Consider the following 23,964-nt stretch of genomic DNA (forward strand, 5'->3'; position numbering starts at 1 on the left):
AAATTTATAACAATAGCACAGAGATGGGGGTAATGGAAATATACTATTGTATATTATATTCCATTATATCACTTTATGGTTTTTATACCATAAAGTGATATCAGTAGACTGTGATATGTTATAAATATATTCTATAAATCTTAGAAGAACCACTAAAATGGCAATACAAAACATTGTAACTAATAAGCCAGAAAAGGAGAGAAACGAAATTGTTTTTTAAAAAATTTCAATGCAAAAGAAGGCAGAGAAATGTGGAAAAGGGAACAAAGAGCAAATGAGACAAATGGAAAACAAATGGAAAATGATAAATTTAAATCTGAGTGTATTGATAATCACATTAAATGTCGATGGTCTAAACAAGCTGCAACTAAAAGGCAAAGATTATGGCTTCTTGGCATGTGGATGTGTGTACCAACCCCAGAGCTCTCCAAACCCAGTAATTTTGAGTTTATGGAGGTTTTATTATACAGGCATGGTTGAAGAAATCACTAGCTATGGGTAATTAACTTAATCTCCAGCCCCTCTCCCCTCTGTGAAGGTTAAGGGGTAGGGCTGAAAGTTCCAACCCGCTAATCATGCCTTGGTCTTTCTGGCAGCCAGCCCCCATCCTGAAACTATCTAGAAGCTCCCAGTCACCAGTTATCTCATTAGCAAATAGAAATTCTTATGTTGGGAATATGGGACTAAGACTAAGTAAACATTGTAACAAAAAGGGATTCTATAACCCCTGTCACTCATAAAATCACAAGAGTTTGGGGAATTTTGTGTCAGGAACCAGGATGATGACTAAATATATATTTCTTATATCACAATCAGTGTTTGAACATTGTAAGGAAGAAGAAAGAGTTCAACTCAATGTGATAGAGACTTGTTTTTTGTTGTTGTTGTTGTTTTGAGACAGAGTCTCACTCTGTTGCCCAAGCCAGGGTACAGTGCTGCGATTTTGGCTCACTGCAACCTCGCCTCCTGGGTTTAAGCAATTCTCCTGCCTCAGCCTCCCAGTAGCTGGAATTACAGGTGCACACCACCATGCCTGGCTAATTTTTGTATTTTTAGTAGAGACAGAGTTTCAACATGTTGGCGAGGCTGGTCTCTAAACTCCTGACCTCAAGTGATCCGCCCACCTCAGCCTCCCAAAGTGCTGGGATTATAGGCCTGAGCCACCATGCACAATCACCAATGTGATAGAGGCTTTTTAACAAAATAGAGAGCAGCTGGTTACAGTTAGAATGAAATAAATGTCATCAAGGAAGGACTGCTGGCAGTATCTTGGGGTAGGTACCACATTCCAGAGTTTAATTTTGAACTCTGAGATCCAGAAACTCTATTTTATAAGTATACCTAGAGTTGATCAAATAATCAAGAAAAGACTTTTGCTAGCCAGATTCACACACTCACACAAAAACGTATAAGCTATAATGCCAGTTTGTAAGTACAACAAAGGAATGTACTGTGTCAGTGAGTCCTCATATTCACTATCTAGTATACCTTCTTTCTAGTATCAAGACAGCTGGGAAATCAAATTAGTAATCAGAGCAGTTGATCAAAGACAGTTGGATGGTTTTAAGAATTAGGTCATTTGCTACAGAAAAGTCTAATGCCTTTATCTTTGCAGCAATGACAATGTTATGTCTGACAGAGAACATGACTTAGTACCTGAGTCCTGCTGGATTCAAAACTGAAGCATTCTTATTCATGTCCCTGTATTTCCAAGTTCAGTGCAAAATAGTGTTTGTTCACACTGTAGCTTAAATATGTCTTTAGAAACTGTTCAATCCCAAGGCTACACCAAGGTAAACTTGATACAATTTCAGTAAAGCCCCCTTGTTCATGCTTTGATTCTCTTTGAAACAGCCGCTTTCCATTAACCACATAAAAATGTCCTTTAAGGTGGAAGATTTCTGTAAATAGCTACTCTCACCCAGAATGTGTTTTCTCCTTGTCTGCCTCTCCAGAGAAACTTTATCTGTGGCCCCCTGTGGTACTGACTAAACCTATAGACAGTGTTTAGGGAAAACACTGTAGTAGTGTTTAGGGAAAAATAAATGGTAGGGATTTTTTTCTTTGGTTGAAGATTTTAGTTTTGGATAATAGAAGAAACAAGATGAGAGTTTACCTAATACTGAGTCTATAATCTAGTTTTTCTATTACTGTATGAATTTAAGTGGAAGAAAGGAATGTTTTTATGCCATAATTATGTCTGGAATTTACATCTATATGTAGAATTTTTTCCTTTGCCATTTTGATATAGCTAAATTATGCAGTCTAAGGCTTTTACTTTGTTACCTGATGTCCTTCCCACTCAATCTGTATTTTGAGAATAATTTGAGCTGCGGAAACAGAAGGTAAAGATTTGTGATGTGTTCTCTTTAGAAATTACATTTTTTGTATATAAAAATGTAATATTTTCAAACAGTGTTTTAATATAATTGCTGCTTTGAGGTTTTTGTTTGTTGTTTTTAGATTAACTCGGGGACATATAAAAAGAACATGCGACCTACTTGTTTTGACTCGAATGACCTTATGAAATTATGTAACAAGTTCTTTTTAATTATATTCTTTTGCACTATGCTCATTTGTTTTTCAATGATTCCACAAAAGATGAGGTGATGACTTCTACTTATTATTGTTTCATATATATATATAAACAGGGTCTTCGTTTGTTGCCCAGGCTGTCACTACGGCCTCAAACTCCTGGGCTCAAGCAATGCTCTCACCTCAGCTTCCCAAGTAGCTAGAATTAGCTATTATTCAGTACCTATTTTAGGTATTCTCTATGCACTCTAAGACTGATACAAGTTATAGTAAGTGTTCTTCAACATGGGCTTTACAGAACCAGTATTCTATTGAAGATTAACAGGTGTTGAAAAAGGGTTTCATAGTTAAACACTGGGCTAAACATGCTCATTAAGTGCAGAATTCTCAGAGCCCTTAACATATTCATGGGATATGAATATCTTTAGTGGAGACTGTGGTTTGCAGTGTTTTTCAAACCAAGTTGTCCTTGGAACCCTTGCTTTCACAAAGCCTCACGTAAGACTTTGTGAGGCTAGAACAGGAGAGCTTAGAAAAATGCTGCTATCGAAGCTCTTTACTCGCTGTTTCAAGTTTTCTGATAAGTGCCAATCTTCTGTTGTAGCAAAAGCTGTTGCTATGTAAAGTTATTTACTAAAAATAATAATTATTTCACCATATAGATGCTATTTTACTCTTAATTACAGACACCATTTTAGTCAAGTTGACTACTGAAAAAATGTGCTCTGGTTATAAAGGAAATGCTTAGAGAATTGACTTATTTCTGAAGCTGTGGGGTAAAGGGAAGAAGATTGAATAAAATTCAAACTAAAATTTAAATTTTAGTTTGCTATATTTTACCTATAGCAATATATCCTGCTATATCCTATCCTGCCAATCTTAATTTAGTTAGGTAAATAGCCTATTGAAGCTAACCATATTTTCAAATTGATCTCTTCTTTGTTTGCATCTTGGAAATAAGAACTTGAAAGAGGGGATGGGGGATATAGATCACAACTGTGCCTTCTTCTCTAGTTGAAGAGGGCTTTTTAAGTGTTTTTGGTTTGGTTTGCATTCTTTTTCCTTCCAGTCACTGAAAAACATGACACTCTAGTGGTTCAAAGATTTTTAGTGCTAGGTACCTTGATTAAAATAGTACCCAAGTATAGCTGGATGTGGTGGTGCACGCCGCTAGTCCCAAAAACTTAGGAGGCAGGAGGACCACTTGAGACCAGGAGTTTGAGACTGCAGTGAGCCTCTGGTTGAGCCACTACACTCTATCTTGGGTGACAGAGGGAAGCCCCCATCTTTTTAAAATACGTGTGTACTTATTACCCAAGTCTAAGTAGCTAGCTACTTATTTATAAAATGTCCTGTGGTAAATTCTGCTCTTAGGAAAAGATTTACCTGAAAATGTGAATCTTCTCTGATCCTCTGTCTGATAAAGTAGCATTCTACACACACACACACACACTCTCTCTCTCTCTCTCTCTCTCTCTCTCTCTCTCTCTCTCTCCCCCTCCCCCCCAATCTCATTATCTAGTTTCTTTGTATCATTATATGAAATTGTTTTTACTAGTTTCCTGTCTGCCTCATCCCTGTATACTAGTCTCAGATTCTTATTATAACCAAGGGTTTCATATTATTCCTTTGTATAATTGGAGTATTTGCCTTTTAGTTATTGAGTTGTGTTAGTTCTTTACATACTCTAGATACAATTCCTTTATCAGATATATGATTTTAAAGTTTTTCTCTAATTCTATGGGTTTGCCTTTTTACTTACTCGATGGTGTCTCGGTTACATATGTTTAGTCCTTTAATTCTTCTATGCTTTTCTTGTTTTCTGTGTTCAATTGTAAATTTTCAATCGCCAAATTCCACAAATCTGGAAACAGCTCCTCCTTTTAAATCTTTATTGCATCCAGTAGAGTGGCCATACATAGGTCACACCTATTGAAGAATGTGTTTTCACAATCAGCCAACTTGATTTCATTATTGATGAGATACTATAGTTTATTGGTTTGTTCTCTTACAGGTAAATCGATTTAGTAAGGTGGAAGACAGAGCAATTTTTGTCACTGACCGCCACCTATATAAAATGGATCCCACTAAACAGTACAAGGTGATGAAGACTATCCCTCTATACAATGTAAGTCCTCTGTGCTTCTCTCTGGATAAAGATTCTTAAACTGGTGCTCATGGACCACTAATGGGTCAATAGACTGAGTTCTGAAATCTTTAGGGCTTTAGGATGCCCATGAATTCCTGAAATTTTGTGTGTCATATGTTTTGTAGAAATGTACAGCTTCTAAAGGAGGAGCCAAAGCTTCCAAGAGATTAATGCAGACATTTTTTTGAAGTGTAAAGACTACTGATTCTTTGTGATGTTTCTCTATTCCTGGTCCACTGCTTAAGTGCAGTGGTGTATAATGCATTTTCTTATTTATTTTGATAAGGTTTGTTTTTATATGGAAATGGAATTAGGTAGAAAATCAGTAGGGGAGTACCTAAAAATATTTTTCTCTTTTAAATGTAAAATTTATGCTGCTTCCAGAATTCTTTTCACCATATATTTTATGCATATTTAGTTGTTGATTATGTGATCTCTGGTGTAAGTCCACTTTATTGTTCACTTATAACTATACGGTTTTCTAATTATGTCATCATTTTTTATTTCAAATATGAAATTTCATGGGTATCTCCTTGAATCGCAACATAAGTTTGTTTGTTTGTTTGTAATTTATCCTTCTTAATAGAGTCTGCTTTACAAGTGACTGTTTATTCAGATTCTTCAGAAAGATCCTACTGGAATATGGGATATTTTCATGTGTCAGGTGATTTTCCTCTGTTAGTTCTTAAAGAAGGAAGACTGTGTTTGTCTAATACTGGGAACTCTGAAGAGTATTACTTAGAGATTATTTTAAATCCTTTTGGTTGCTGCAAGAGGGAATAGGAAACATATTGCTTTATAGTTTTATTTTGCTAAATCAGGAGTCCTTTTAGTTATAAGGTACAAGGAAGGCAAACTACTCCTGGATTTGCTGAATGCTTTAGAATGATTTAGACTATGGGGTCAAGATCTGTCTTCACTATGCACGCCTCACCCAACTCCCTCACACACATGCCTTTTTTCCTTTCAATAGAAAGGCCAATAGATTGCAACTAAGAATAAAATTATAAGACACTCTTTATTTTATTTCATTTTATTTTTTAGACAGTCTCACTCTGTTGCCCAGGCTGGAGTGCAGTGACACGATCTCGGCTCACCACAACCTCTACCTCCCAGGTTCAAGTGATTCTTGTGCCTCCACCTCCCAAGTAGCTAGGATTACAGCCACACGCCCCCATGCCCAGCTATTTTGTATTTATAGTAGAGATGGAGGTTTCGCCAAGTTGATCAGGTAGTCTTGAACTCCTGGCCTCAAGTGATCCACCCACCTTGGTCTCCCAAAGTGCTGGGAATACAGTCATGAGCCACCACACCCAGCCCTAAAACACTCTTGATTATATATAGTCTTTTATATATAGACTTACAATCTTCTGTTGCCGTCCAGTTTAAGCCTAATAACCCTCCAATCTTGAAGTAGGAGATGAAGGTAGATGAGGCAGAAAATCATATTTTGTCAAAGTCTAATGAAGTGTGAAACCAAAAAAACTAATTGTGGTATGTGTTTTATTCCTTTTCCTTGCTTTCTATTAAGAGGAGATTTATCAGGCACATAATATGAATTCAATAAATGGTTAAACAACTCTTTGAACCGTCAATGGGATGTATACACCCTGTTGCAGATGCTGTCAGCACCCTACCCTTACCATCTTGTATTCCCATACCATATTTGTGCATACCAGCCTAATTTCCAGCAGCCAATATCTTTGTCAAAAAGCTGCCCTCAGGCTGCTAGAACCCACATTGCCCTCACTCACAGAGGGCTGGAAGTGCCCAGGCACTCAATGTGTGATGGGTGTGGGGTATAAAGGCTCCGTCTCCATCACTCATTGGCCAAGACAATTCCAGGCTATCCACACTATTTCCTCGAGCTTCCCTGCAGGAGTAAACTGCAGTTGCCCACCATGGTGGCTGCCTTCCCTGAACCACCTCCCTACTCCCTTGCCAGTGTCCCTGAACCTCCCAAATCAACTCTCTATACTCATTAGCCTTTGTCTCGGGGTCTGCTTCTGGATGGAACTAACTTCAGAAGAGCAGCCACCTTTTCAGAGGGAGCAAGTTCGATATGATAGGGAACTTCCAACTAGACCTATCATTGTTTTTAAGTCTGAAGCAAATATCTCAAAATACTAAGTATGGATGATAGGGACATGAGTATTTGGTATATTACTCTTTATACTTTTCTGTATGATTGAAATATTTTGAAATTAAAAACCTTTTTAAAACATGATGATGCTAATAATAGAGTTGGAGAAGCTGGGAGGGGATGAAGGAAAGTGATTTCAGTTTTAACCATGTTGAGTTTGAGGTTTTGGTGAAACTTACAAGTATAGTTTCCATAGATAGTTGGAAGTGTAATCATATAGAGTGGGGAAGAATTCAACACTTGTAATTTAAGAGTGGACCCATGTTTAGTCGGAGGCTGAAATTATGAGTTGAGAGAGAGAAAGGGGATGGATTATTCAAAAACATCCACAGTTAATTGGTGAGAAAAAGAGAATCACTGAAGGAAATGGAATAAAAAGGAAATTTCTTAATGGTCCTCCATTTTCTCATCTCTTTTAATGGACTAAATGAGTTCTACTTTCCCTTCAGTTCTATAAGTTCACTAATTATTCTAGGAAGGAGAACAACTATGGGAACATCATGTTTCAAGATCAAATTGTTGCATTTTCAGAAATAAGAGTAGTCAGTAAAAGCAAGGCATAGCTAAGGGCATCCACACTTCACTCATTCTCTACCTTTCATTTCTCCTATGTAGGCTCCTTTCCTGTTTTAGTTAGGCCTTTCTGGCTCCAGGGAACAGACTGTGACCACATTCTCTCTTAAGTAATGTCTCTTTTTTTTCCCCCCTGAGATGGAGTCTTGCTCTGTCACCCAGACTGGAGTGCTAGAGTGCAGTGGCATGATCTTGGCTCACTGTGACCTCCACCTCCCGGGTTCAAGCAATTCTCCTGCTTCAGCCTCCCGAATAGCTGGGATTACAGGCACCCACCACCACACCCGGCTAATTTTTTTGTATTTTTAGTAGAGGCGGGGTTTCACCATGTTGACCAGGCTGGTCTTGAACTCCTGACCTCGTGATCTGCTCACCTCAGCCTCACAAAGTGCTGAGATTGCAGGTGTGAGCCACCATGCCTGGCCGCATTTTTAGTAAAGGTACACATGGTAGTAAGGGAATCGAATCCCGTGGAAACACAGGAAATGCCAGCATTCGGGTTTTAAGGCAGCTCTAAGGGACTGTGCTATCGTTTAGCCTCCTCCACAACCTGACTTTTGCATAGTCTATGTTTCTGCCATTCTTTTTCTCTTTGTCCATCTTCTTACTCACAATTACTTCTTTCTTGCCAGACAGCATGGGTCAGCTTTAGGCTAAGGTCTGAGTCAGCCAACTCAGCAAGCCATTAGAGTTTCATCTTGCAGGAACATAATTGAACACAGTGTCTCAGATGAGTCCTCACCATAGCAACCAATGCTGGGTGATCCAGATCAGTATTTTTGCTCATACCAAATGCTTGCAAATCTATGCATAGTCTTTCCTGATTTTTTCTGATATGGCATGGATAAGTTCTGCTATTAATTTTGGGGTGTAACTGATCTTTTCCCTCCACTACTTATGACTCTCATCCTTAGTCCCAAGCCATATTTGGACCTTGGTCACATATCATACTGAATATTGGGGTGAGTCACTGGATTTTCCCAGCAGAACGGAGCAGCAGAAGAGAAGTGCTTCAAATAGGTCAGGTTGGCCAGGCATCCTAGGTCCTTGGATTGTTCCCAGCTACTCCCACTCCAAGTGCCTGGTTCCCAGTCTTTGTCAAACAGGACCTAAAATTGTGCTCATGAACCTCCAGGATGGGTGAAAATTCAGCTGAAGTTGCAATCTGGTAGTATGTCTAATCATTCCTGAACGTAGCAGAAAGTGGTTCCTCTGTTTCCTTAACTGCCTCCAGCCATGCACTGTGGGACCAATATTTGTGGTTTCCCTATGGTACTATAAAAAATACCCGCCGAATTCCACTATCCTTACATCTCCTAATACATTGAATGTGTACAAATCTGCAACTAACTTTAATGGGCACATCAGCCATGTCCCATGGGTCACCAGGGATAGATTAAGTAACATCTTCCTCCCTACAGACCATGAACTGCTGGCTTTCCGCACTGGGTGGAACGATCCTCCTTTGCCCCCGCCCCCTGAGATGCTGCAGCCAACTGCACACCGCCTCTTGAGAGTTGCTTTTTGCAGCATCCTGGTTCTCATTTCTTCCTGCTAGGATTTGAGTTGTAATGTACAGAGACTTAAGGGACCTCAAGTGGATAGGAGATGGGAGATTTTAAATTACATCTGGGTCAGAGAGAATGGCAGTCTAGAAATTACCTTCTTTGGGATTTTAGGCAGTATATATCATATCATCTGATCACACCCTCAATGACTAAACCATTCAATCCAGATCATTACTAAGTGTTCATTATGTGCCAGCCACATAGGTATTAGGAACACAGAGGTGTCAAAACGGGCAAAATCTCTGCAGTCTTGGAATTTACATTCCAATGGGGGAGAGTATGTGTATGTGTATATACATATACACATGATGTAGTCCACAGAAAGGGATAAGGGAAAAAATAAAATCAGGAAAGAAGATGGAAACTGTGAGGGGTGTTATAATTTTAAATAGGGTGACCAGGCCTCACTGAGAAGTTGACATTTAAGCAAAGACTTGAAGAAGTTAAGGAATGAACCACATGTTTACCTGGTATAAAGCATTTTAGGCAGGAGGAACAGCAAAGACACAGAGACATGAGCAGGGAGGAAGGAGCCTTCGGGGGTTGTGGGGGGATGGGACTGGAAATGTGTAATAGCTTGATTTGGTGGGGGTTTCACAGGTGTACATTTGTAAGAACTCATAAAGCTGTTTACTTGAGATTTTGCACTCTAGGGCATGCATGTCATACTGTAGTAAAAATAGAAGGAGAAAGAGAAGGAAAAAAAGAAGAAAGCAAGCTACCTATGAAGGGGGATAAGAAGAGGATGTAAGTAAAGAGGAAAGTAAAGCAGATTAAGTAAATGATCACTCAAGCCTGGGGGAGATTTCAGCATCCTTAAAGAGAAGCGTATGTGGAACAGTAGAGTAAAGAGCTCTTAATTATACCTATAGGTTAACACCCCTTTGTGTTCCTAATATTGATTATGTATACTTTTTCTCATTTCTTCCAAAATCGGTTTTGCTAGAGATCTGTCTCTCTTACTGATTTTCTTATCTTTTAATTTACCTCTGCTCTTATTTTTTCTTCTTCATTCTTTAGGTTGGTCTTTTCCTACCCTTTTCTAGTCGGGGTCTTAACTGCTTTCATTTTTAAATTTAGTCTTAAAAATTCATTGAAGACTGTAAATTTGTATTCAAGAATGGCTTGAGCTGAACTTCACATTATGTGTGATATTACCTTTGTTGTTCAGTTTTTATTATTTTGTGATTTCCATCATGAGTTCCTCTTTCAGCCATGCGTTGCGTGGTAGTGTGTTTTTAAATGACTACATAGATAGTAATTTATGGTGCATGTGCTTGTGTGTTCTATGTGGTGGGGGGGATCATTTTTCCCATTGCTCTTCAGTGCTGTTTGTCATAAACCAAGTGTCTGTACATCTCTTTCTGGATTCTCTGCTCTGTTCTGTTGGTCTGTTAGATATCCTTGTGCCAATTACTGTTTTGATTACTGTTGGACAAAGGTATTATGAACCCAAAAATTACAATAAATTCCCGGATACCCTCCCTTCAATGTTACCTCCTCCCAATATGACATTCTCATTTGCCACAACCATATGAAGGGAAAGACAGCCAGGATGGTGGTAAAGGGAATTCTGTCAGAAAGGACAATTTCCTATTTGCCTATTTTCTTTCTTATATATACCCTATAATGTTTAAGTTTGCATGTTTTCTTTGTCACAAAGTCAGATGCCTTTAGCAGTCGGACGGGTATAGACGTGAATGCAGCATATACTTCATGACATGGCAACTGCCACTCCAGAAGGTTATGGCCATGCCTGAATCCAGTGGGCCAAAGCTTTGGATTTGCCTACAAAAACCCTAAGTCTGCATTTTATGTAAAGTCTCCTGATCGTTAAGTATTATAAACTAACTTTAAAATGCCTTGCAAGCCAAATAAAAAAACATGTCTATAGGCCATATTCAGCCCCAGGCTCCCAGTCTGCTACTCTAACTAAAAGAGGTCTTGCCATTTGTTATCTGAAATGAGCTATCACCAGACTTCTTGGCCTCCTCTGTGCCAAACTTTAAAAATTTTTAAATCTATGTTATGTGTTATTCTAGACTTTATGGAGCAGAGACAGACACTAACCATTTCTCACTCACTTATAAAGAGCTATAATTGGGTGCAAGCTTTAGGAGAATATATTTTCTACTTCGGTTAGCAAGGAAGGAAGGGAATAAAGGAAATCTCTGATAGCAGATCTTTGCTAACTTGAGAGCATTCTGTGCCCTCAGAGTTCACTACTAATTCTATCCCTCTGACTTTTTATTATGAAAATTTTCAAACTTACAGAGTATTTGAAAGAATAGTACAGGGAACACCCATGTGCCCCACACCTATATTCACTAAGGGTTTATTTTTTGCCATATATGTTTTATTTCTCTCTTACGACACTTCACCCTTGAAATATATGTGTGCATCTCCTAAGAATAAGGACATTCATCTTCATAACCACAATACCATTTTCATTGCTAACAAAATTAACCTTTCCATAATCTAATATTCAGTCCATATTTAAATTTCCCAAGTTGTTCAGACTGCCTTTTTTTTTTTTTTTAAGAGATAGGTTCTCACTCTGTTGCCCAGGCTGGAATGCAGTCGTGTGATCATAGCTCACTGCAGCCTTAAACTCCTAGGCTCAAGCAATCCCCTCTCGTCAGCCTTCCAAGAAGCTAGGCCTACAGATGCACACCACTACTCTTGGATAAACTTTGAAACTTTTTTTGTAGAGACAGGGTCTCACTATGTTGCCCAAGCTGGTCGGGAACTCCTGGCCTCAGCCAATCCTCCTGCCTCAGCCTCAGTCCCAAAGTGTTGGGATTACAGGCATGAGCCACATCACACCTGGCCAAAGACTGCCTTTTAAACCTTTTTTTTAAAACAGAATTCTATGTAGGTTTACATTTACATATCTAGAAGTAAAATTATTCCGTCATATGGCACTGGGTAGTTCCATCTCTTTGGTCTGTTTTAGCCCAGACTGCACCTCCCCTCACACATACCCCTACCCTTTCTTTTCTCACCATACTGACTTTTTACAACAGCTTTCTTGAGGTATAATTCACTATTACAGACTGAATTGTGTTCCCCCAAAATGTATGTATCAAAGTCCAAACCCCCAGTATCTCGGAATGTGACTGTATTGGAGACAGAATCTTTAAAGTGATAATTAAGTTAAAGTGGGATCATAAGAGTGGGCCCTAATCCAGTATGACTGGTGTCCGCCTGAGAGGAGATGAGAACATAGGTACAGAGGGAAGTCCATGTGAAGGCAGAGAGAAGACAGCCATCTGCAAGGCAAGGAGAGAAGCCCTTCAGACGACACCAACCCCACCAACATCTTCATCTTGGACTCCCAGCCTCCAGACCTGCAAGGAAATACATTTCTGTTCTTTAAGCCACCTAGTCTATGATACTTTGTCATGGTCACCCTAACAAACTAGTATTTTTACATACCATAAAATTCACCCAATATAAGGTATAGTTACTTTTAGTAATTTATGCAGGTGTGCAATCATCACATAATCCAGTGTTAGAACATTACTAGGCTGGACATGGTGGCTCATGTCTGTAATCCCAGCACTTTGGGAGGCCAAGATGGGAGGATTGCTTGAGCCCAGGAATTTGAGACTAGCCTAGGCAAAATAGTGAGACACTGTCTCTACAAAAGAAAAAAGAAAAAGAAAGAAACAGAGATCTGAGTACTAGATGTGCTTGTTGCTACCGGGGATTCATTTCTTTTAGGTCCTCTCAGCTGGCGCAGCACAGAAATATATGTGTATAATCTGTATATATGCACAGCCTTATAAATATTTGTATATGTGACCATCTTTATATGAAGTTAAACATGAGTTTATACTAATGTCTCTCACTCTAGTCCGTGACCAAATGAGTCATTCTAGCCTTCCCCCATTGCTTATCTTTAAATTCCCTGTCCAAAAGTGAGAAACCTGGCTTGCACCATCCACTGTCCATTTACCTAATGGTTCGTTTCCAATATACATGGATAGCAGTATCGGAATTGTTAACCTGTACCCCTGTGAGGCACAACCTTATCAAACAGAGTGCAGTGCTACATGCACTTCCTTTGCCCTTTAGTCTTACACACTCCACTCATTTCCAGAGTTACTTAGGTCAGCACCTACCTTTTCCTCCCACCCTCTTCAGTGAGATTGTTTCATACCTGTTTGTTGTTGTTGTTGTTGTTGTTGAGATGGAGTCTTGCTCTGTCGCCCAGGCTGAAGTGCAGTGGTGCAATCTCAGCTCACTGCAACCTCCACCTCTGGGTTCAAGCAATTCTGTGCCTCAGCCTCCCGAGTAGTTGGGATTACAGGCGCATGCTACCATGCCCAGCTAATTTTTTTGTATTTTTAGTAGAGACAGAGTTTCACCATCTTGGCCAGTCTGCTCTTGAACTCCTAACCTCAGGTGATCCACCTGCCTTGGCCTCCCAAAGTGCTGGGATTACAGGCATGAGCCACCGCACCCAGCCCCTACCTTTTGATATAGGTAGATTCTCTTGTCACATTTTGTTTTCCTTCCTGAAATCCCCCAACCTCCTCATTTTTTTTGAGTTACCCACATTAAAGTTCACTCTTGATGCTGTTGAGTTCTATAGGTTTTGGCAAACATATAGTGTCATGTATCCACCATTACAGTATCATACAGAACAATTTCACAGCTCTGAAGATACTGTGTGCGTAATCTGTTCATTCCTTTCCCTCTTTCCTCCTGAACCCACAGGAACCACTAATCGTTTTACTGTCTCTATAATTGTGCCTTTTCTAGAATGTCATATAATTGAAATCATACAGAATGTAGCCTTTTCGGATTGGCTTCTTTCACTTAGCAGTAAGCATTTAAGGTTCCACCATGTCTTTCCATGGCTTCGTAGCACAATTTTTAAGTCAAGAAATGGTTCATTATATGGAGGTACCATCATTTGTTTCTCCATTCACCTATTGAAGAACATCTTGGTTGCTTCCACTTTTCGGCAACTATGAATAAAGCTACTATAAATATTTGCAAGCACATTTTTTGTATGGACACAAGTTTTTTAATCTATTGGGTAAATACCTAGGAGTGCTATTACTCAATCATGTTGTAAGACTAAATTTAGCTTTGTAAGAACTGCCAATTTTTTTCCAAAGTGGCTGTATCATTTTGCATTTCTACCAGGAGTGAATAAGAGTTTCTGTCACTTCCATCCTCACCCATATTTGATAGTCTTTTTTCTTTTAGCCATTCTAATAGGTATGTAGTTATATCATGTATTTTTCTATTATCCTAAAATATATAACTCAGTACACACTGGGTTATCAATCTTTATTAGAACCGTCTCCCCACTCTTCGTCATTAGTTGGTTTATTTTCAGGAGACAAAGATTGATCTTTCTGTAAGCCTAAGTAAATATAATTGAAAGATAAATTTGGCACTTTTTTCCCTTCTTCCATTAGCAAGAATTATTTGATCAATTTACCATTTAGTGATGTTTCTAGTCACTCACACAGGAAAGATAAAAACAGGAAATCGTGACAGGTTTTTGAGACTCTTTTCAGCAAACACTGTTCTCACAAATGGCATAGTCAAATAATTGTAAACAGCAATCTGAGCATGAAACATGAAGTTACAGGTGACCCCTTTCTATATATAAATATTGCACGCTAAAGTTAGGGTTTCAGCCAAGCGGAATCTGCATTATTGTCAAATTAGCATCATTCCCTTTGAGTCATTCTCTATACTATATTTGTATGTAATATTGAATTAAAGCATTCATTCTAAAATTGTTAAGAAAGGTTACAATTTTTACAAGGGTGGTAGGGTCAGAATTTAAATGTTTTGTGAAGCTGGGAAACTTGTGGTTGCTGAGGCTTGATATGGAAAACAGAAGCAAGAAATAACCTACGTAATTAGCAATGTTATGTCCAAAACTTTGATCACAGTCTCTTTGAGAATCATGCTAGAGATCACTATAAATTGGGGGGAGAGATCGCTCCCCATGGCTGAAGCATGTTGCTTGAATAAATGCACTTCTGCCACTCGAGTTCATTTGGGCTTTAGCCCTCCCAAACCAGCATCCATGGAGCAGATTGCCAAGACTGAGTTTAATTTGCGTAAACAAAAAATCTGTTCACCAGTTTTGAGTGAGACCACATAAACCGAAACATATAACCTTACCTCGGCTAGAATCCTTCTTACCCTTCTTTTGTTGTTGAGTCATGTTAGTTTTGCCTGCTGTGTTGGTTTGAAGAATGTTTGAATCTGCCCATTAATGTTGTTTTGATATAGTCTAAGGAAGCAGCCAATTAATTGCACGAATACCCCCTTTAGTTCTGTGGAGAATAGGAAGCGAGCAGGGGAGAGAGAAGAGACAATTATCTGAACCGATGTGACTGTTTTGTAAAGGTAAATGGACTGTAATTATGCCAGACTTCATGGTTTATTACTCTATTTGACGTGACTTGCTGGAAAGATACCGTTTCATTTGGAAGATGGATTGTCCTTGTAATGTGTGCAGGGCGAACCCTGCTGAAATCAATCCACCTGCTGGTCTGCGCCCCATCACCATTTCTAAAGCACCCTACCCTCATGGCAGTGTCCCAAAGGAAGGGGTTTCCATGGTAACCTCAATGGAGGCAGTCAGCTGATGTCTGGCACCGCCTGTGCTAGTGTGCACTAGCCTACTCACCCCCTCGGCCCTCCCTCAGTCCTTTAAACTATATTTATTAGTTCTCTTTAATGGAAAGTATATAATCCCTTAATGTCAGACCCTGAGTGGCACTCAGCTTTATTAATTTATTTAAGTAATAAATTTACCTTCCTAATTAATTCTCAGCAGGTCCTGGGAGCTGTATTATTTTGAACATCTTGTCCAATGTTTATATTTCCGCATGTTATAACAAAGAGAGTTACTTAGCAAAATTAGATATTTGGAAACCTCTCTTCTTAGAAAAAAAGTGATGTCTATATTATGGAGAAATTTAGAAAAATACACATGTCAAAGTTTCAGTTTAATTTTTCAAGAAATTTTTTCTTATCCTGATGGCTTTGACAATGAAACCATCTTTCCCCTGCTTCTTATAACTTCTTTTTAGCACTCACTGACTTTATTATTGGATTTGAGTGAGCCATGTGGTTTTAAAATACTTCTAAGAAATGTGATGACTAAGCCACATTCTCTCTTTTTTTTGTTAATAAGAGAGAAAGAAGTCAGAATTTCAGAGCTTCCCTATTGATGATTTTCCTGACATGTTCAGAAGCAAACGCCTTTTGTTACACTGGCTGGAGACAGCTGCTTATGCCAAACAGTACTAAGCAAACTGCTTTTCTTTCTTTAATGTGTTTTTCCTTACATATGCAAAAATCTGATCAATAAGCAAACCAATTTATAATACCAAAAGTCACTGCTTTCAGGCACAAAGTGGAGTCCATTTTCATCAGTACTGTATTTGGAAATTCAATTTCATATGTAAAAGATGTCTCAAAGCAATGTCTGAAAGCACCAACCACTAGGGCCAATTTATGACTCCTTTAAAAAGCTATCTTCTTAAAGAAACACAATGCCTTTTAAGAACCGAAGTGTAAGCAAATTAGTACAGTAGCACCTTAATTTATCCAGAGGTCAGATTGCCAGAGGCAAGATGGCTTTAAAACAAAGCCGTACATGGAGATGTATATATTTTTAAAACCTCTACATTTGCAGAAATGGATGTCACTAAGCTGAGGCAATAATAGGCTTCCTTTAGACAGCTGTCTTTATCAGAGCTCTCTTTTATGCAATAAACATTTTGGAGAACCTCCCATGTACTGTGCATTTGGCAGGCACTGGCATTGCAAGCATGCGTCATGTAGCCTCTGCCTACAAGCCTTGTGGACCCGTGGGAGAGGCAGGGAAGCCACCAGCTCATCAGGCACAGTGCCTGGGTTGCTCACTATGGCAGCCCTGTAGGTGTACAGCACAGTAATACCTTGCTCTCAAGAGGCAAATGGTGCTCAGAAAGGTGAAGCAATCTGCCTCGGTCACAAAGCTCACCAGGAATGGAGCTGGGCTTCACACCTTTGTGTGTGTGACCTAGCCCCTTATCCTGAGTGTGTTTGACCTAGGCCAGTTCCCCAGTTCCAACAGCCACCTGCTACCTGTCCCTCCTTCTGACATATAACACATGAAACTCAAATTCTGTTTAGGACCTGGAGCAGTGACTCACACTTGTAATCCCAGCACTTTGGGAAGCTGAGGCAGGCAGATCACATGAACTCAGGAGTTTGAGACCAGCCTGGGTAACATAGTGAAAACCCGTGTCTACAAAAAATACAAAAATTAGCCAGTAGTCCCAGCTACTCAGGAGGCTGAGGCAGGACAATTGCTTGATCCCAGGAGGCAGAGGCTGTAGTGAGCCGAGATTGCACCATTGCACCCCACCCTGAGCAACACAGCGAGACCCCATCTAAAAAAAAAAAATCTGTTTTAAGAGAAAAGAAATAACAGAAATAACATTCATCGCATGTGTCATGCCAGGTGTTTCTTAAGTCTTTTGACCAGACTATATCTCAATCATTATAAGAATCCTGGTCAGGAAGTAAGTCTCATTTTATAGATGAAGAAATTAATTCTCAGAGAAGTTGATCACTAGCACACTATTTCAGTGCAGGTTCTTCGCATCTCAAAACCAGAAGTAGCCACAAAGTTAGGTATCTTTCTACCTAACTTAATTACCAAAGTTGTTTTCTTTCTCTCTCCCATTTTCTTTATCTGTCTATGTCTTTCTTACATTAATAATAGCTTTCTAAAACAGTTTGTTTTAACCTTTTGAGGATTAGTGACGTGTAGACCCGCAGAAAACTGAATAATCAAGATGACAGTGTGTGTATTGGCCCTGGTGTGCATATCCAGAGCTCTGAAGGTCCACTGGGATACAAAAAAGGGCCGGGCGCAGTGGCTCACGCCTGTAATCCCAACACTTTGGGCGGCCGAGGCAGGCAGATCACTTGAGTCCAGGAGTTCAAGACCAGCCTGGCCAACATGGTGAAACCCTATCTCTACTAAAACTACAAAAATTAGCGGGGTGGGTGGTGGATGCTTGTAATCCCAGCTGCTCAGGAGGCTGAGGCAGGAGAATTACTTGAACCCGGGAGGCGGAGGTTGCAATGAGTGGAGATTACACGATTGCACTCCAGCCTGGGCGACAAGAACAACACACCATCTCAAAAAAAAAAAAAAAAAAAAAAAAAATGGATTTTAGAAAGGAAAAAAAGAAAACGTCTTCATTTATTTTAGGAGGGAAAAAACCAGCACCTTTGAAGAGAGCTGCCACATTGTACTGTTATTTGTACAGTTTGTTTCTGTCAATTGCAATCCTGCCTTCTCAAAGAAGAAAAGGTACTACAGTTTCAAGGGCAGAAAAAATATAGCGATTTTACTGTTAACCTGCTATTTAGAAGATTTGATTTTTATATTTAGTTTCCACTTTTAAAGCCAAATAAAAAATGTTAGTAGTTTAACTCAGGGGTTCTCAACTTTAGCTGCACGTTAGAATGGCCTGGAGAGTTCTTAAAATTTCTGTTACCCAGGTCACACTCCAGATCAATGAAATCAAATCTCTGCTGGTAGACCTAGGGATCAGCATGTTTTAAAGCTCCTCAGGCTGGCTGGGCACGATGGCTAACACCTATAATCCAGCACTTTGGGAAGCGAAAGTGGGAGGACCGCTTGAACCCAGGAGTTCAATACCAGCCTGGGCAACATAGCAAGACCCTGCCTCTACAAAAAAAAAAAAAAAAAAAATTAAAGGAAAAATAAAATAAAGCTCCCCAGGTGACTGTACTATGCAGCCAGAGATGAGAACCACTTATCTTACTATTCTGTTCCCCAAATTTTTTCACATTTGTTGTTTTGGCTACTTCTTGGAAACATCTGTTAAAAGTTGGAGTTGCCCCCAAATTCAATTCTGCCATTAGAGTGTTTTCCCACTTACATGTATGTGTGTGAAAGATAGAGAGACAGAGAATGCTGAAGTCTGAATGTGTTTCCCCAAAATTCATATGTCAAAATCCTAACCCCCAAGGTGATGGAATTCAGAGATGGGACCTTTGGGAGGTCTCTACCCTCATAATGGGATTAGCGACCTTATACACGAGGCCCCAGAGAGACCCCCGCCTTTTTGCCCTGTGAGGGCACTACAAGAAACTGGCCATCTGTAATCTAGAAGAAGGCCACCAGCACCCTCATCTAGGACTTCTAGCTTCCAGAGCTGTGAGGAGTAAATCTCTGTTTTTTATAAGCAACCAGTTTATGGTATTTTGTCATAGCCACCTAAATGGACTAAGACAGAGTTGGAGAAAGTGTGTGTTTTCTAGAAAGCCTCATGATCCTGTGATCTGTATCAAAAATTAGGTCTTCTTTAACTCATAGACCATAGTTTAATGTTTGAGGACAGTCTCATCAAAAATTTTCCTTAAGCAAGAGTAGTATAAGATAAAGAAATCACCTTATATTTGGTGACTTTCATTTCTTATACGCGACATCTGCATATACTGTCTCACTTGGCAACAACCCCCCCACCACCACACACACACCCCACTGGGAGGTGACCTATGCTGTTCCTGGACTGTAGCCATTAAATAAATGGGTTTGTTTCCCTGTTATTGGCTAAGGTCCAAAGCTAACTTTCTTTACACAGAATTGTTATGATGAAGTTCTGCAGTACACGGCGAATCTGGTTTTTTAATATAATAAACATTAGAAGGATTTCATTTTATCAGAATCATATCTAAGCATAGACCTCTTTACAGTGTGCCATGGTTAAGGTATAGCTAGTGGGAGCAAGTAAAGTTGACAGGCTCAGGTCCTCTCTCCTGAGTTAGCTGAACTACTACTTTGGCTCCTGTTGAGGGAGCAGCCATTCTGCTTCTTGGGAGCCACCTCTTATGTCTGCCCTTACCATCCCATCTCATAGCCTTCCACAAAACTTCTTGAGTTGTAAAAAATATCTTATATTGCATTTAAAGATCATTACACTACAAATGGTAAAGGACAAAAGAAAAATCACACCCCAGTGGGGTCTGGCAACACAAGTGTTAAGATATGTGGAAGCAGATGGGTGGCTGTTGAATTCATGCCCCGTTTTAACAGTATCACCCCCCTCAGTGGAATGTTGAAGCCCAAAATTAGGTGTATGAAATAATGCATGGAAAGCCTTCAGCATTGTTTTTATCACACAGTCAAATGCTCCATAATTAGAAACTTCTCTTTGCCCCCTTGCAAACTGGCAATCCCGTGCCTGTAGAAATCAGAGTCTGACGAAGTCAGCTTTCAGTACCCTCACTGTCTAATCTTTGCTCTTGGTTTTCATTCTGCCTGGAGTGTTCTCCCAGATAACTGAATGGCTTCCTCACTTCATTCAGGCCTCTACCCAAATATAACCTTAAAAGGGTTCTTCCAAATGATACCCTCAACTCCATCTTACCCCTCTGTATCCCTTTACACACTTTATTCTTCTTCATAGGCCACATCACCACCTGTCACATTATTAGAGTTCTTTACAGTCTGGCTCCCCTACACCCCCATTAGAACATAGACTCCATGGAAGAAGGTTCGGGGGCTCTCCTGTTCCCAGAACACTGCCTGCCCTACAGTAGGTGCTCTATAAATGCGTGTTGATGGTTGAGTTGGAGAGGTCAAGACTGGTGACAGGAAAAGCAGTTAAGAGGCTGCTTAAGAAATTACAAGGACCCAAACTCAAGCAGGACCATAAAGATGGGGAGATGGGTTCAAGACCTGTTTACAAGCTAGAGCAACGGGCCTTGGTGACTCACCAGGTTGGGAAATAGAGAAAGAGAAGCAGGGATGTGGTAGCAGAGTGTGAGAAAGTTCAGTCTCAAATGGGCTTCATTTGAGGCAAGGCCCAATACACAGTCATAGAGCAACCTTGGATGGAGACTATCTTAGCATAGGCTGCTGTAACGAGAAACCACAGACTGAGTCGCTTAAACAACAGGAATTTATTCTTCCAGTCCGGAGGCTAGAAGTCCAAGATCAGGGTGCCGGCATGTTTGAGCTCTGATGAGGGCTTTCCTTTAGGTTCACAGAGGATGGGCTGCCTTCTCATTGTATCCTTACATGGGGAAGAGAGGGAGGAAGCAGGTTCTGGCCTGTCTTTTCTTATAGAGACATAATCCCAGTATGAGGGCTCCACCCTCACGACCTAATTACCTCCTATAGGCCCCACCTCCAAATACCACCACACTGGGGATTAGGGTTTCAATATGTGAATGTTGGGAGGTCACAAACATTCAGTCCTTAGCAGAGACATGGATTTGGAAGCCATTAATGTATGGTAGCTGCAACCATGAGAGTGGACAAGAGCATGGGGAGGGAGATAAGGAGAGAAAGGGGAAAATACCTACAAGGTAACCAGTAAGAATCAAGCTTTAAGGCTGTGATTAAGGGTTGGCTTTGATAAAGAGGAACACGTGGGAACCATCAGTCTCCTAAGCAAGGAGAACCTTTTGAACCCATCCATAGCTTTTACTGTCTTCCACACATTCAATAAATTCCATCATCTACCACCCACCTGGTAGGTAGTAGGGAAATAAGGATGCAAAGATGCAGCTTCTGCTTGTCGGTTAGTGGGAGAGGCAAATACAAACAATCACAGTGAAGCTTGTTAAATGCAAATGCAAAGGTGAACATGAAGTGCTATGAGACTGCACAGAAGATGGCAGAAATGGCTTTTCAGGACAAGGAAACATTTGAGGAGGCTCATACGTACAGGTTGAGCATCCCTAATCCAAAATTCAAAACTCTCCAAATTCCAAAACACTTTGAGCACCAATATGACACCACAAGTGGAAAATTCCACATCTGACCACATGTGACGGGTTGCAGTGAAAACACAGGCACACAGCACAGCTTATTCAATATCCCCAAAGGAAAAATAAAATTACCTTCAGGTTATGTAAATAAGATTTATAGGAAACATAAATGAATGTCATGTTTAGACTTGGGTTTCATTCCCAAGATATCTCATTACATATATGCAACTATCCCAAAATCTGAATAAACTGCAAACTCTAAAACATTTCTGGTTCCAAGCACTTTGGATAAGGTATGCTCAACGTGTATATGCAAATGCTTGTGCATGCTTGCCCTGGGCTCTCATAGGTTTTTTCAGGCTCTTAAAAGGGGCGTGTGCTCCGGTGCTATTAACAATGCAGGGCAACCACTTTTAAGTGGCGTGATGAGGTTTGTGTACTTAGAAAGCTAATTCTGACAGCATTAAAATATACACCAAAGTGACAAGAGGCTGGTGAAATAAGTATCATTTCAGGGGTTCTTGGAATAATCTCAACAGATAAAGTGACACCAGAAATGGAGAGAAGATACAAGATGTAAGAGGTTTCTGAGTTATTCTTAATTAAGGTTAACATTTTTTTTTATATTTCCTATGAGCCAGGCACTAGATTAATTTTCTACCTGTATTACTTTAGATAATTTTTTCATCCTCCCTGTGAGTTAGGTAGTATTATTAACCCCACTTGAATGTAAAGGAACTGAGGCACAGAGCATTGATGGGGCTCATCTGAAGATACAGAGTCTGTTAGAAGTAGTGCCAAAATTGGACCCTGAGCAGTGTGGCTTCAGAGCTTGGGCCTGCCTCCCAGGTAAGAATGGATGACTTGGGGAAATAGAGGCGTTCTCTTTTGGGCTTTGGAGGTGGTATGGCTGGTGGCACTTTATTGAGATATGGCCCTGAGAAAGAAGAGTAGTAAGGGTAAGGTGATGAGTGTCATTTTGTCCAGGTCAAGTATGTAGTCCCCCTGGGCTCTCCAGGAGACCTCTGTTTGTACTTTCCCTAGACAGGCAGAAATGCCGATCTGAAGCTCCAGAGAAAAGTCTAAGCGTGACCTGCACGTTTGAGAAATTATCAACATTTTAAAGAGAGGGAAACGTGCAGTTTCTTCTCTCCAAATGTAGTTCCCATTGTCCAGCCTGTGATGTGTGCCTCCTGGCCCCTCACCTACATCATGAACCCCCTAAGGAGAAACTACATTTCTAATTTGTTTGGGGCATTATCTAGAATGAGAAGTTGGGCTTTCCAGTTCTGAACAAAATGGAAGAGATGCATTTCTCCCTACCTGTCTCACTAAATACAGCTAAAAACCCTAGACATTTTATTATAAAACAAATCTAGAAACATTCTGAATGCTAGAGAAAGGAAGGTGGACCAGCTAGGGACTTCAGGACTCCAAAGGAATTTGGCAGAGAGGGTTTCTCTGACCTTTCTTTTTGGCTCCTTTCTATCCCAGACTGGATGCTGGAGAAGCCTGCCATTCCAGAAACACCAGAGGGCGAAGAGAAGAGCCTGCTCTCTCTTGCCGAAAGTACAGGAAAGGGGTAGCCTAGCAAAACAGAATTCTTTTTGACAATAAACACCCTTCTCTAGTAAAGCACCAGGGGAAAATATGCAGTACCTCCAGCTCTCATCAGCAAAGGCCTAGTGAAAAGCCTAGCCCTCCACCCTCGCCTGGCAGTAAAGAGGTACCCTTCTCCTGACCCTTCCCTGCTGGGTGGTATCAAGGAGGTTCAGTGGGGAGTCCAGGGGTAATGAGGTACCCAACCCCTCTCAGGATGTCAGCAGAAGCTGAGGGACGTGCCTAGGCTTCCACCCCCTCTTGGAGGCTATGAGTCGCCTCTCATACTCTCCACAGCGTGGTGTCAATGGAAGCCATGTTAAGGGGCCTGGACTTCCGCTCCCATCCAGCAGTGAAGCATTGGTCCTCCGCTTCTCCTCCTGGCCCACTTTTAGTAGAGTCTCATAACACAATATCCAAAATGCCCAGGCTACAATAAAAAAACACTTATACCCAAAATAGTTGTTAGTGTATACTGACTCAAAATAGGATAAGAAAAATAAGCCTAAAATGATGAGTGAATCATTTTTCATTTTGCATTGAGAGGGTCATTAATTTGTAAGGCCAAAAAAATTCAATTAAAGACTAATAAGGAAAGCAACTTA

At 40.2% G+C, this 23,964-nt stretch overlaps 1 protein-coding gene across 3 annotated transcripts in view; it reads left to right on the forward strand.

Moving 5' to 3' along the window:
* The window catches only part of MYO1D (myosin ID), a 359,991-nt gene that overhangs the window by 212,090 nt on the left and 123,937 nt on the right, over positions 1-23,964 (forward strand). The window contains exons 20-21 of one of the 3 annotated variants that reach the window (XM_032280910.1): positions 4,550-4,663; positions 10,632-11,500. The exons of 1 other annotated variant lie outside the window; for it this stretch is intronic. In XM_032280910.1, the coding sequence (XP_032136801.1) occupies positions 4,550-4,663; positions 10,632-10,688 (171 nt within the window). In that variant the 3' untranslated portion in view covers positions 10,689-11,500. Of the gene's footprint in view, positions 1-4,549; positions 4,664-10,631; positions 11,501-23,964 lie in introns of those variants that run through there. One more of the 3 variants, XM_032280908.1, reaches the window with a different exon arrangement.

Source organism: Sapajus apella, unplaced genomic scaffold (genome assembly GCF_009761245.1).
Source record: "Sapajus apella isolate SASKATOON/1434 unplaced genomic scaffold, GSC_monkey_1.0 scaffold12, whole genome shotgun sequence".
NCBI classification, from domain to species: domain Eukaryota; kingdom Metazoa; phylum Chordata; class Mammalia; order Primates; family Cebidae; genus Sapajus; species Sapajus apella.